General features: G+C 42.3%; 1 protein-coding gene across 1 annotated transcript in view; it reads right to left on the bottom strand.

Annotated features, from left to right (window-relative positions):
* The window catches only part of DGKB (diacylglycerol kinase beta), an 804,956-nt gene that overhangs the window by 48,445 nt on the left and 741,484 nt on the right, over positions 1 to 15,027 (bottom strand). The window contains exon 25 of the mRNA XM_073629524.1: positions 14,419 to 14,479. Coding sequence (XP_073485625.1) covers positions 14,419 to 14,479 — 61 coding nt within the window. The remainder of the gene's footprint in view (positions 1 to 14,418; positions 14,480 to 15,027) is intronic.

The raw sequence follows: 15,027 nt of genomic DNA, 5'->3' as shown, positions 1-15,027 counted from the left end.
CCAAACTTGTCTTGTATACACACGGTCGCACAAAGTTGTCGGAAAATCCGATCATTCTGAACGCGGCTTAAAACACGTACACCGGGACTATAAACAGGGCAGTAGCCAATAGCTTTCGTCTCTTAATTTATTCTGAGCATGCGTGGCACTTCGTGCGTCTGCTTTGTGTACACACGATCGGAATTTAACTGATCGGATTTTGTTGTCGGAAAATTTTATATCCTGCTCTCAAACTTTGTGTGTCGGAAATTCCGACGGAAAAAGTCCGATGGAGCCCACACACGATCGGAATTTCTGACAACACAATCCGATCGCACTTTTTCCGTCGGAAAATCCGGCCGTGTGTACGGGGCTTAAAGAGAAGACGATTGAAATGATGTTAATATATCTTTATGGTCTTGAAAATCTTCTGCCCACAGTAGGAAGAGCTGTGTAATTGGTATGACTGGCCGGTGTTTGTCTTGGAGAGGGGAGCACTGCTCAGACAAAGTGAACTTGGCCCGTGAACGGATTACCTTGATAGTAGCTGATCTAATGTGTTTTTTGGCTAAAAACCACATCTTGTATGAAATGTGAAAAAGGAAATAAATCACACGGGTGCCACGAATGCTTTGCATTGAAATGCACTGGAAGGTGCTCACGGCCATTCAGGAATATAAATGTACTTATGATGCAAAGAGTATAAAAAGATGTTCATAATAACAGGCGTAACCCGCATTAAAAAAAGACGCGTTCCTCCAAATGTCACTTTGTTTGGACACCGATCCCTCTTCTCTCCACAATTGTCCACCCTTGGATCAGATTGCAAAAATGAATGCATTATTTAGGCCAGATTACTTTTTTTATTAACATCCTGCTAACACTTTGGGAGAGATTTATTAACCACTTAAGGACCGAGCCTCTTTCTGGGATTTGTTGTTTAAAAACTTTTTTTTTTTTTTGCTAGAAAATTACTTAGAACCCCCAAACATTATATATCTTTATTTTCTAACACCCTAGAGAATAAAATGGCGGTCGTTGCAATACTTTCTGTCACACCGTATTTGCGCAGCGGTCTTTATTTGGAAAAAAATATACTTTTTTGAATTAAAAAAAAAGACAACAGTAAAGTTAGCCCAATTTCTTTTTATATTGTGAAAGATAATGTTACGCCGAGTAAATTGATACCTAACATGTCACGTTTCAAAATTGCGACCGCTCGTGGAATGGCGACAAACTTTTACCCTTAAAAATCTCCATAGGCGACGTTTAAAAAAATCTACAGGTTGCATGTTTTAAGTTACAGAGGAGATCTAGGGCTAGAATTATTGCTCTCGCTCTACGGATCGCGGCGATACCTCACATGTGTGGTTTGAACACCGTTTTCATATGCGGGCGCTACTCACGTATGCGTTAGCTTCTGCACACGAGCTCGGTGGGACGGGGCGCGTTTAAAAAATTTTTATGCTTATTTATTTTACCTTTTATTTTTACACAGTTTTAAAAAAAAAAAAATGGTGTCACTTTTTACTCCTATTACAAGGAATGTAAACATCTTTTGTAATAGAAAAAAAGCATGACAGGACCTCTTAAATATGAGATGTGGGGTCAAAAAGACCCATTACATTAAAATGCAATAAAAAAAAAAAAAAATACAAAAATGGAATTAAAATTTTTTTTTTTTTAAATGGCCCTTTAAGGGCTATAGGTGGAAGTGACTTTTTGACGTCGCTTCCGCCCTTCATTGTTATGGAGACGGGTGGGTGCCATCTTCCCCTCACTTGTCTCCATGCACAGCAAGGACGAAGATCTGATGCCTCCGCCTCTGCCGACGGCTCCGGTCAGTGGCAAGGGGGAACAGGAGGGCGGCAGGAGGGGGCCCTTTCCCGCCACCGATAAAAGTGATCTTGCTGCGAATATGCCGCAGAGGCCACTATTATCGGAAACCGGGCTGCTAACTGAAGAAGAGGATACTGGGGTTATGGTAGCTAGCTGCTGCCATAAAAACGATACTGCTCTTCAAACAGCCTACGTAAAACGACGGTGGGCGGTCCGGAAGTGGTTAAAATTGGTGCATGCAGAATCTGGTGCATCCCTGCATAGTAACCAATCAGCTTCCAGGTTTTATTGTTAAAGCCTAACTGAACAAGCTGAGCTTAGACGCTGATTGGTTACTATGCACAACTGCACCAAAATCTGTGTGCACCAGTTTAAGCACTGGTTCACATTGTTTTTTGTTTTTAATATATATAAATTCTTATTTTGGCTACCAAAATAAAAAAAAATGTATATTATATTTGATATTGTGCTCAAATTATTTGCACCGTTAAAGTCCCATTTTCTATACCTTTGATCATCTTTAACTCGGGATGTGGTGCCACTATGTTCATAATAAATTTGGTTCACATTGATGCGATATGGCATGCGATTAGACATGTCAAATCACATGTGAAATCGCATGCCAAATCAGCGGCAATTGCCGGCAATGGCAGCGTCTGAACCGGTGCGACCCTGCATTTGCAGAGCCGCACCGATTCACAAAAGTAGTTTCTGTACTACTTTTGGTGATTTTGGGGGTGTGATTTCCATTGACATCTGTGCAGGAACCCGCACAGATGTCTCTGAAATCGCCCCCCGAAATCGGGGCTGACATACTGGAATGAAATTGTGCGATTTCATTCCCGCAGTTAGTGTGAACCAGGGCTAAGACCCCTTTCACACTGCAGCGTTGCTAAAACAGCGCTAAAGCTTCAGTTGTTTTTGTGGTGCTTTAGCGACGCTTTTCGGGCGCTAGCGGGGGGTGGATTTTTTAAGGTCACGTGACAACGTAACCTTAAAAAAAGAGGAAAAAAGGTCCAGTTTTGCGGCGCTTTCAAATCGCTTTTAGGGAGCTTTGGAAGTGCTGCCCATTCATTTCGGTTTTGGTTACAATATTTATAGCGGTCCCAGGCCGCCCCAAAGATGCTGCTTGCAGGACTTTTCCTAACATCCTGCAAAACCACCGCCCCCCAGTGTGAAAGCCCCCATTGCACAGAATGGGAGGCAGTTTTCAAGTGCCTTTTAGAGGCTGTTTTTAGCGCTCAAATGCCTGAAAACTGCCTCAGTGTGAAAGGGCTCTTAGTAAATCTCCGTATTTGTGCATTTGTACTGCTTGGACCTTGAAGAAAGAGGTACACCCCAGAACCTTGTCCTGAAAATTTAGATGTTAGTGCAAATAAAAAAGCATCGTGGACATGGACAGTACTCAATTGTTTTTGTTGCAAGTGTTCTAAAATGGCTACAATCACCTTAGGCCGCATTGAAGTGGTTGTAAACCCTTACATATTCCCAGTGAAGTGATTGGTCTCAGGTGACACACAGAGATTAAACAAATCATTCTACAAAAGTTGTATCTGTTTATCTGCATTCTGCTATCTGTTTGGCTTCTCTTCTCTATATCCATTTAAAATAAAAAAAATAAAAAATATTATTTCTGAGCTTCCAGAAGGCAAGGGATTGGATGTCATACAATACACAATCACCTTCTGTGTACTGAAGGGGGGTCATCTCCCAGGATTGTCTGGAAGACGTCGAGCTTCCAACAGCCCATGAACAGGGTAGAAGTCATCCTCAGCCTAGGCTCCTCCCAGGCAATGCCCTCTGATGTGTTTTGCCTCACCCATGGGGCTTAGTCGTAGAGACACCTCTTGCTGCCTTCCATGTGCCATAGTGTTCCTTCCTTCCATGTGCCATAGTGCTCCTTCCTGCCTTCCATATACCATAGTGATCCTTCCTGTCTTCCATATAGCATAGTGATCCTTTCTGCCTCCCATATACCATAGTGATCCTTCCTGCCTTCAATGTGCCATAGTGATCCTTCCTGCCTTCCATATAGCATAGTGATCCTTCCTGTCTTTCATATAGCATAGTGTTCCTTCCTGCCTTACATATACCATAGTGATTCTTCCTGCCTTCCATATACCATAGTGATCCTTCCTTCCATGTGCCTTAGTGATCCTTCCTGTCTTCCATATATCATAGTGATCCTTTCTGTCTTCCATATAGCATAGTGTTCCTTCCTGCCTTCCATATAGCATAGTGATCCTTTCTGCCTCCCATATACCATAGTGATCCTTCCTGCCTTCAATGTGCCATAGTGATCCTTCCTGCCTTCCATATAGCATAGTGATCCTTCCTGTCTTCCATATATCATAGTGATCCTTTCTGTCTTCCATATAGCATAGTGTTCCTTCCTGCCTTCCATATACCATAGTGATCCTTCCTGCCTCCCATGTGCCATAGTGATCCTTCCTGTCTTTCATATAGCATAGTGATCCTTCCTGCCTTCCATATACCATAGTGATCCTTCCTGCCTCCCATGTGCCATAGTGATCTTTCCTGTCTTTCATATAGCATAGTGATCCTTCCTGCCTTATATGTGCCATAGTGATCCTTCCTGCCTTCCATATAGCATAGTTATCCTTCCTGCCTTCCATATAGCTTAGTTATCCTTCCTGCCTTCCACATACCATAGTGATCTTTCCTGCTTCCATGTGCCATAGAGATCCTTCTTGCCTTCAATGTGCGATAGTGATCCTTAGCATGCCACGGTTTACTATCTCCCTGAAATATTCCTCATTCTCAAGTTCAAAAGTTGGGAGGTATGCTATAGTATCAGTAAAATGATAGAGAGGGATGCTGATTAAGAGTCAACCACAAAAAATGATTTCTATAGGAAATCTATAGTATGGTGTTGTAACCGGAATTATTATCGGTTGAAAACTTTGGTCGGCTCCACCTGCGTTCTCATGAATAAAAGATATTGTAAAATAATTAATGTATAGCTGTTATATAAGTTTCTAAAATAACTGTTGATGAAGATACAAAGATACGTATTAGAATTAGTTTGTGAAATACACAGCTTATTTACTTTCTACTTAACTTCTCTCTTTTTTTTTTTTTTTTTGTAAATGGAAGCGATGAAGAAATGTCCATTATCCAGAAATTCATATTTTATGCAGTAAATAACTGAACAATCACACAAAGTGCTTGCGGAGAAACGTGAAACTAGGAATCCAGCCTAGCTATAATTTATACTAACACTTTCTGGGAGCTAGTCTTTGCTAGAAGGTAAGTGGTACAGAGAAGTGATTTTTGTGACTTTGACAAACTGTAATTACCAAATCACCATTCATTTATGCAAGACAGGAGATACATCTGTAGATAGCTGTCAATCCGGAGCAACTAGATCTGGGAGAATGTTAACTGTGGTATTAAAACATGGAGGATTATTCATTAAAACATATATTAGAGCAGTAATAAAACATGTGCAAAGGGCAGAAACTCACAGCAGTCAATCCAAATCAAGCTAGAATGGCATTTGGTTCATTTTTCATTTTTATTTATTTCAGTTTATAAACTTAAAACTTTTGTACCTTTTTTTTTTTTTTTTTTTTTTTTTTGCGTACTTGTATAAAATCTTTGTTTTAGGTGTAAACATTCAATTTCGGGTCTTTTAGAAGATGCTAGCATTTTTACAGTCCAACTGAATTTCAGCTTTAAAGGGTTCTAGTTCTCACTCAACAAGGGATGTGCCAGACCTGTTTCCTTAGTGTGGAAACAGTGGTCTCTCTGCAGAGATCTGACACCCCCAGCCCCCTCGCTTTATCAGACCTATAGCTGTACATTTCACAGGAAGCATGAGCTTTGCTGGTCGGAGAGCTCTAATTCTGGATAGAGGTCTGTTGGACCTTTGCAAAAGGATGACTGCTCACTCAGGGAGCAAGAGTTCTTCTCTGCAGAATGCTGGCAGGGGACAGGCTTTTCTACTCAGACTGCGGCTGCTTTCTAAAGAAGACAAACTGTAAAGCTGGCCAAACATGGATTGAAATTTGGCTGTTTCAGCAGATCGACTTGGGTACAACCAGACTGTTGGATTTTTGCCATTTGATTACTGCTGGGGGCTATAGCCACTCTCAGTAATCATTGTGTTCTGCCAACTAGGAAGGCTCCCTGCGCCCCACCGGAAGGACACAATAGCACTGCAGGAGGCATTTCCCCATCAACACTGACTGTGTTGATGGAGGAATCGAGTAATTTTTTTTTCCTTCCTGTGGTGAAAGGAAAGAAAATCAAATCATCTATGGGCTGCCTAAATAGCCACACATAAAATCAACTAAAATAAATAAATAAATAAAAAAATAAATAAATAAATAAACATAAATGATTTTTATCATAAACATATATATATATATATATATATATATATATATATATATATATATATATATATATATATATATATATATATATACACACATTTTATTATAAACATAATAAACATAAAATATAAAATTTAATAAAGTAAAATGGACGTAGTGAGCATGTGCGGAGTTTCCAAGATAACTGCCTGAGCCTTGGAGCTCCGTCCCACCCAGACCTAACGGCGCCCACAGCACCATACTGAGCCCCTAAAAACGAGCCACCTTCGGAGATCCGGACCCCGCACAGACTAGGGAAACCCCCCGCATGACTGGGATCCAGGTCCGTAGAGACCTTGGGCTGCAATTCGAGCTTGCGGCGCCGGCAGGGTGTACCAAGATGGCCGCCGCGGCCCAGCAGCATGCTCCAGGCATAGAGGGACAGGCAGAACCCAGGCAAGTGATAGCCCTTGCATCCCTCACATACACCCCTGCAAGCCAGAACATTAACCACCAGTATATGACACTTTCCCCAGCTTCCACTGAATCATTAATCAGCCGTGGCTTTGGGGACAGTGCATTCTCCCCGGCTGGGCCTGCTCTCACAACGCACCAGGGGGTCTCCTTCCCTGCTACCCCAGCTCAGGACACATACTTCCAGCCAGGTGATCTCTACTAAAAGCTGTTTAAATTACTGGAGAGAAGGCTGGCCTCCACAGCAGCAAAGATAACTGGGGACATCAAACCTGACTTCCAGAACCTGAGTTCCAGGATGGAAGCCATCAAGAACAAACTGGACATGACGATGACAGCCATCAACCAAAACTCAGACCATATTCAGACACTTCAAGACAGGCTCAACTCTACCCTTTCTAGGATCGACGAGCTAGAAAACAGATCCAGAAGATACAATTTTAGGATCAGAGGCCTGCCTGAGTCCATTGTGGATGTCTCCCAGGCTACCCAGGAGATTATCAAATCCTTGATCCCGAACATCCCACAACACTGTATGGAATTGGAGAGAGTCCATAGCGCCTTGGGACCCCCAAGAAAGGATGGTTCCCCCAGGGACATCATCGCAAAACCCCACTTCTGCTTGGTCAAGGAGGAGATAATGAAGCAATCCAGAGCGATGAAACAAATATCATGTCGAAGTCACCCAATACCCATTTTTGCAGATTTGTCCCCCTCTACAATCCTGAGGAGACGGGCCCTGAAACCTTTACTCTTAGTTTTTGCCCAAAAGGACATTAAATACTGTTGGACCTTCCCATTTGCAGTTAAATTTTACTTCAAGAGTAAGCATTACTCCTTCACCAGTCTCCAAGATGGGGAGAAAATCCTCCTATCCCTGAAGCTCATTTTGCTAGAAGCAGATATGGACACATCTAACCCCGCTCTCAACTCAGCAAACATCCATCGCCCACAAGTCCTCTGACCACCCTGTGGAACAAGCTGAAGAAGAAAAGAATGAAAGATAACAGTCTGACCTGAGGCAAAGAAACAACTTCTGCAACCTACACTTCTATCCTTACCTCCTCAAGGTCATGGTTACCAGGGACTTCCAACCCTGCTGATTGGAGCAACTGCTCCACAAGTTCTATTCTGGACACTTTTGTCAGAAATAGTTTGTTTTTCACTTTTTTCCCCTTTTTTGGTTCCGGGTCGACCTGGATGGTCCCGGGTTTTGCTTTTTTGGAGAACTGTTTTCGCTGTAAAGTTTAGTGTATGGGCTTTTAACAGACCTCCGAAAAGGATGGCCTTAGCAAACAGACGAGACTTTTAGGTTGGTGAGCTTTAACTTGGCTCCAAAAAGGACTATGTACACATCTGGAAACCCCCTCCCTACCTTCTGGAGGGGGAGGAATGGGGGTTCCACCACAAAGAAATTATCGTGGGTACAATATAATTCCTCTCAAGGGAATGTGTTCTCTCTGTGTTCAATTCTTTCAAAGTTCATTTTCGTACAAAAAGGCGCCTTAGTGCTGGGTGCTGGGCATGTGCCTCCACCTATTCCTCAGACTCCCTCGACTCTGCAGGATAGGTTGTCTGCCCTTAGTGGATCAGACATTACTTGTTTGACACGGTTCCTGGAGGTTGTTTTTCCCCCAAGGATCTGGTCTAAACTTACTGAAGATGCTCTTTATAGCCTCTTCATCTTTCCTTGCTCTCACTTTCACTCAATCATTCTCTCCTCTTTAAGGGGCGGAGCTAGAGGATTTGACGTCACCGTGCATCAGCCGGCTGGCGTGAGTCGCGGCTGTTTTTTCTTTTCCGCGCTGAAATGCCTGCTCTTTATCCATTTTTGTATGCAGTGCTGCAATAAACCAATATTTTAAAATATACTGCACCATGATACTGCACCATATACTTCCATTTCCACCTACGGAACGTGGGTCCTGTGGACCGTACTGAAGTCTGGCATGCGGGTGGATGAGGGGATCTGGATGGACCTTTGAATTTGCCGCCTGTAACTGACCGCTTATCTCTGTTCGTGCTTATCAGACCTCTGTAATAGGGGTCCTACAGTTCCGGTAAGCGCCCACCTGGCCTCCCTTTCTTTTATTCTTTGACCATCTGGTGGGACCATATGCTGAAAAGGATCCATTGGGGCTCTTCAACGGAATAACCCCTTTCCATATGAACTGTACCTAATGCACTATGGCCACTTTTTTTTGTGTTTTTTGTTAACACTGGAATTTCATTATTTGTTTTAGCACTTATTTGTTTCAGCACATTTTTGTTTATGTTTACATGTGTATGCGGATGGAGGCTATTTGAGATTCATCCGGACATTCACAATATTCCATTTATTCACTTGTCATAAATAGAGTATTAGGGTGCACTTATTCCTTTCCCTTTGTATGTCATAAGTACACATTATTTTTTTCCTTGTGGGTTGCGCATCTATTTTCTATTTTTATTCCCGATAAAACTAACTGAGCATTCCGTTTTTTTTTGATTGCAGCACCATTACACATATATGTATTTGTATTGATAGCATTTCACTTTTTTTGCACTGATTGGGGTAGCGCGGATTGCCACACTTACATTCCCTCCTCTTTCCCTTTCTTCTGTCTCCAGATATCCTCTGGGGAAATTAATGTTTGTTTTTTTCTCAGTCACCTTTCAGGTTCATCACAAGATTCCTAAGTTTACAGTATTACAATTTGGTTGGTTCTTCTTTGCTAGCAATCGATACAAGGTTCATCCTACAGTAAGTGACTCAGAGCAAGACAGCATCCTTTTACATCTGCTCCATGGCTAAAGCTCCCAGACTCACACTTAATTTAGCTACACATAACGCTCAGGGCTTGAATTCCCCCTCAAAAGGAGAAAGATTTTCGATATCTACAGTTCCCTCAAGCCAGATGTTATCATGGTTCAAGAAACCCATTTTCCTAATTGGTACAGCCCCAAATTCCTGCACCATCAGTATCCCTTGTTCTACCTGGCAAAGGCAGAGGGAAAGTCTAAAGGTGTTGCTATTCTATTTTCCAGAACTTGTAATTTCTCCTGGCAGGCTGATTATAAAGACCCAGAAGGAATATTTATCTTAGTTAAAGTGTTCATAGACAGCCATTTATTCTCCTTTATCTCCTATTATGCCCCCAACAAGGGCCAAAATAATTTTTTTCAATCAATGTGGGTAACACTGAACCCCCTCATGAAGGGGACCCCCATACTTGGAGGGGACTCCAACGTGGCGTTCAATCAAGGGCTGGATAAGTCCAACCCATCCAAAATACTTATAACCCGTCCAACCAGGTCCAGCTTCAAATTTGCTAGACTAGTCCACTCAAAGGGCCTGGCAGATGTTTGGCGAGAGATGAACCCATTGAAGAGGGACTTCACTCATTTTTCTAGCCCCCACCACTCTTATGCTAGGATAGACCACATTCTCATATCCACACACCACCTACCCTATGTCTCCAGCTCCAAAATTATAGACACCACACTTTCAGACCACTCCATAGTGACCGTGTTGCTCTTTAAAACTTCTTACCACCCCAAACATTCTCAGTGGAGGCTGAATGAATCAATTTTATCAGACCCCCATTAGGGTCACTGAAATCAATAATGCTCTACTAGAATATTTCACTCTGAATAATGTTGGTGATACCTCAGCGGAGATGTTGTGGGCTGCTCATAAAGTCACCATATGGGGAAAGATCATCCAAATCGTCTCTCAAATCAAAAAGGAGAGGAAAGCGGATAAAGTTAGACTGAAACAAGCACACTCATCTCTAAGGGCTCAACACAAAAGGGATCCCTCGGGAATCGCTATATCCCAATTAGACACAGATTTGAGCTGAACCTGGCCCTCACGGTACGAGCTGAGAAGCAGATCTGATAGAGTGGCGCCAAATTTTATACTCAGAAGAATAAATTCGGCTCAATGCTGGCCACCAAACTTTCCATCAGGGCGAGGATTCATTCTCTCCCCAAGATCCAAACTCATGGTCAGTCCATAACATCTGATCCCACCAAAATCCTAGTAGCCTTCAGGGACTTCTATGATAAACTTTATAGCTCCAATTCCCAGGGCAACCAAAGTACCATATCTCAACTCCTCGAAACCCTCCCTATTCCCACACTCTCTGATAATCATAAAACCATTATGGAAAAACCCATCACGGTAGACGAAATTTTGGAGGTCATTAAAAACCTAAAGAGGGGTTCTGCTGACGGGCTATCAGTACCGCACTACAAAGCTTTCTCAGATACTCTTGCCCCCTATATGGCTAAATTCTTCAACGTCAAAGTGTCCGGCGACCCCCTCGGTCCTGACCTGAATACAGCTTTCATTACTGTCATCCCGAAACCCAATAAAAACCCTGAGGAGGTAGTAAATTACAGACCAATATCACTTATAAACAACGACCTGAAAATCCTCACTAAAATCCTAGCTAACAGACTAACCTCCTTTATGAGTTCCTATATTCATAAGGATCAAGTGGGTTTTATCCCGGGAAGTCAAGGCCCCGATCAAACCAGACGAGCCATAGATATAGTATCAATCCTACAATCCAACTGGCCCGGAGGAACTAGACAACAGGGAATGCTTCTCTCACTCACTCACACAGAAAGCGTTTGATTCAGTGTCCTGGCCATATATCTTCACACTGTTGGAGCATTGGGGTTTTGGAAACCACTTCCTAGGAATTATGAAAGCTCTCTACTCCTCTCCCACAGCACTAATACGCCTGCAAGGCTACTACCCCCCCAATCCACATTGCTAGAGGTATGAGACAGGGCTGCCCTTTAACACCTCTGATATTGCCCATAGCTACAGAGACTCTAGTGCTAGCAATATGAGAAAGTTCCAATATCAAAGGGGTTTCATGCGGTCCCCAGGTACACAAATGTGGTCTTTTCCTCCACAACCTAATTTTATTAATTTCCTTACCTCTAACCTCCCTCCCCAACCTGTGTAAGACTCTCACCTCCTTTGCGAACATCTCTGGCCTTCATGTCAACTATAACAAATCTCAAGGCCTAAACATCTCCCTCACCCCTGAGATGGTCTCCCTGTTGAAACTGAACTTCCAATTCGACTAGAACGACTCCGCCATCAAGTACTTAGGCATTTCCCTTACTTCTAAATTTGACATGCTATATGCCAGAAATGATCCTCTCATGTTTCATAAACTGGAACAAGACTTAAAGTCCTGATTTAAAAACAAAACTTCTCATGGATAGGGAGAATAAATGCCGTCAAAATGACACTGCTACCTAGATTACTCCACCTTTTGCGATCCCTCCCCATCCCACTAAGGAGGGACCACCTCAGGTCCTTTCAGAGCAAAATAATTAAGTATATCTGGGGAGGCTCTGGATATAGGATTAGACAACAGACCCTTTACCTCTCTCGTAAACAAGGCGGTTTAGGCCTTCCTCACCTATACAGATATTATCAAGGTCCCAGAATAGCCCAACTTTCTATAATTTCCTCTAATAGGGAAAAACTAGATTGGGTACAGATAGAACGCAAGGCTGTGCCTCAATACACATTAGACTTTCTCCTCTGGAACCCTCCTAGAAATCCTCCGCCAATCCTGGCCCCCACGCTCCCTTTGCTCTGTGGGACAAATTAAGATACGATCCACATCTCATCTCAGAGATGAATCCCCTGGCACATTTGTATCGTAACCCTAATTTTCCTCCAGGGTTGGACATAAAGGCCTTCCAGTGGTGGCTGGACAAGGGGCTGTACCGAATAGGACATTATTTTACATCAAGGGGCCCCCTCTCCCTAGCCAATTGTGTCAGCAAACTGGACCTCCCACAATCGTAATGGTTCCGGTACAACCAAATCAATCACTTTCTCCACAGCATCTGGAAAGATAAACCCAAAACTCCCAAATTCACAACCTATGAGTTTTGGTGTGGTCAAGCCATGTAGCAGAGGGGCGGCATCTCAGTCATCTATGCATCACTTTCCCAGCCTTCGGGAAAATCCCCATATATGTTAGCTGGGAGGATTACCTTCAATTCCAATGGAGCCTGGGAACCTGGCAGTCTGCTCTATCCAATGCATTTAAGGGCATTATCAACATTTCCCTAATGGAAGCAAACATAAAGGTCATGTCCAGGTGGTACATGACCCCCTCCAGACTAGCTATGATTTACCCATCAGTTGATCCCCTATGCTTTAGGGGATGCCAATTATTGGGCACGATTGCCCACGTGTGGTGGGAATGCCCTAGAATCTGGTCCTTCTGGGGGAAGATCTTTAACCTTATTAGAGGGATTTTGGGCTGTGAGATCACCAGGTCTCCAGAGGTTGCACTACTGAATGCACATATTCCAATGATTTCCAAATGTAACTGTAAATCGATACACTTTATACTGTTAGGAGCCAAAATAACCCTGGCTAAGGCCTGGAAGCAACCCTCAGTCTCAATAAGGGCAGTCAAAAGGAAAGTTTCTTGGATTATGGCCCATGAAAAACTGGCTATTATCCTCACAGACTCAGTACACAAGTTCAAAATTATCTGGGAACCTTAGGTTCTATTCATGGGAATCTCCATTATCCCAGGAATTCATCCCGACCAGAGCCCAGACCAAAGTCCTGGTATATGAACCTTACTCCCTTCCTCTGTCCCTCCTCACTCTTCTCAACCTTTCCTTCCTCTTCAGCTTGCTATCCTCCTTACCCACATCTATTGGAATCTTACTAGGGCTTATCCCTAGCAACTGAAAGTTTTGTGAGGAAACCCTCCCCGAGGAGGACCGAGGGAAGAGGGTGTCCCATCCCCCGGCACAGCATGTTCCCATTAGGGGTTCCGAGGGGGGGGGGGGGGCAGATGCCCCTTCACTCCTTCCTTGCCCCCGGTGGGGGACTATGCCTCTAACTCTATGAGCCTCTAGCCTGTAGCAACAATTTAGGTGGGAGGCGGGCAATCTACAAGTCTGCTACAAATCTTAGGAGATTAGTAACTCAAATTGTTTGTTCTCAGATTTTCACATAAATCTCCACCTCTTGTTTCTGTTTGGCATTCCCATGACTTGTAATGTGCATTCCATTATTGTACCATGGATGCTCTTCTTTTCTCTGTATAAAAGCTTCTCTTTATTTCAAGAAAATAAAAACCTTTTGAAAGGGAAAAAAATAAAATGTGGCTGCCTAAAAGGCTTTGCACAACATCTGCTTTGATGCACCTTAAATGCATCTGGCGGATTTAAAGGGCTAATTAGCCTTTTTTTTTTTTTCTTGAAGGTGAGCTAATTCACAACACCCCCCTGAACCCTGCATGTGCTTTAGATTATCCCCCTCTTTCAATGTCCTCCCCAGCTGGTATAATGATGCTGAAGACTCTATAGCAGCATTTTGCATATAATGGTGAGTGCTCATCAGTCACATGACTTTACTGACCAATGAGAATCTCTACTTTGTTCCAGGAAACCATCCTGGAAGAAAGGAGCCTTCAAAACATTCTAATTGGTCAGTGCAGTCATGTGGCCAGCGCTGTCCAACATGGGCTCACCATTGCTTGCAAAATTCTGTTACGCCTTATCATATGGGGAAGTTGGGGATGGAGTTTGGCTTTAGCAGGCAGTCTATCCTTCCCTTCATTAAAAAAATTGTTTGCTATTGTAACCTTTCTGCAGAGATTAACGGGAAGCAGATGACAATAAAGACCTGACAAAAGTCCCAACTCTTCTCCAATCCAAAGATAAAACAGTTTTGGCAGGTGTTCCATTGTACATTGATTATGTTCGCAAATATATGCCAACAATAACGATAATTACTTACTGTGCATGGTGTCTGCATCCAAGGTTCTCCATCTATCTGCATGGGGAGTGACTTGCTGGTCCTTTGAAAAAAAAAATATGCAGGTAACAGTTAGACATAGGCAATTTGTTTTGTTATGAATCGAAATTCGGACAAAATTTTCAAATTTTATTTGGAGATTTGGATGTAATTGAATTTCCGAAACACAATAATAATGGATTTCAATTTATCCAAAGTATATTAAAATGAAACAAATTACTAGACACGTGCAATTCATTTTTTAATTAACTTTGACAAATTCGTTAATTCGGAAATATCCGAATTTAAAAATTTTCCGAATATTCGTAAATTCGAAATTACGTAAATTTAAATATTTGAAAATTTGAAAATTCGTAAATTCGAAAATACGGAAAGTCGAAAATGCGAAAAATTTAAAATGATTTATATATAGAATAGAAAAAAACTGAATAGAATAGAATAAATAAGAATAAAACAGAATAGGTCAGAATAGAAAAGAAAACAATAGAATAGAATAAAAATAGAATAGAATAAAATAGCCGTCTTCCAAATTTGAATTTAGAATAAATTCAAATTGATTTAAAAATAACAAATACAGTATATGAAACAATT

The sequence above is a fragment of the Aquarana catesbeiana genome, linkage group LG05, assembly GCF_042186555.1.
Source record: "Aquarana catesbeiana isolate 2022-GZ linkage group LG05, ASM4218655v1, whole genome shotgun sequence".
Lineage (NCBI taxonomy): Eukaryota > Metazoa > Chordata > Amphibia > Anura > Ranidae > Aquarana > Aquarana catesbeiana.
This window is presented reverse-complemented; position numbering and strand designations above follow the sequence as displayed.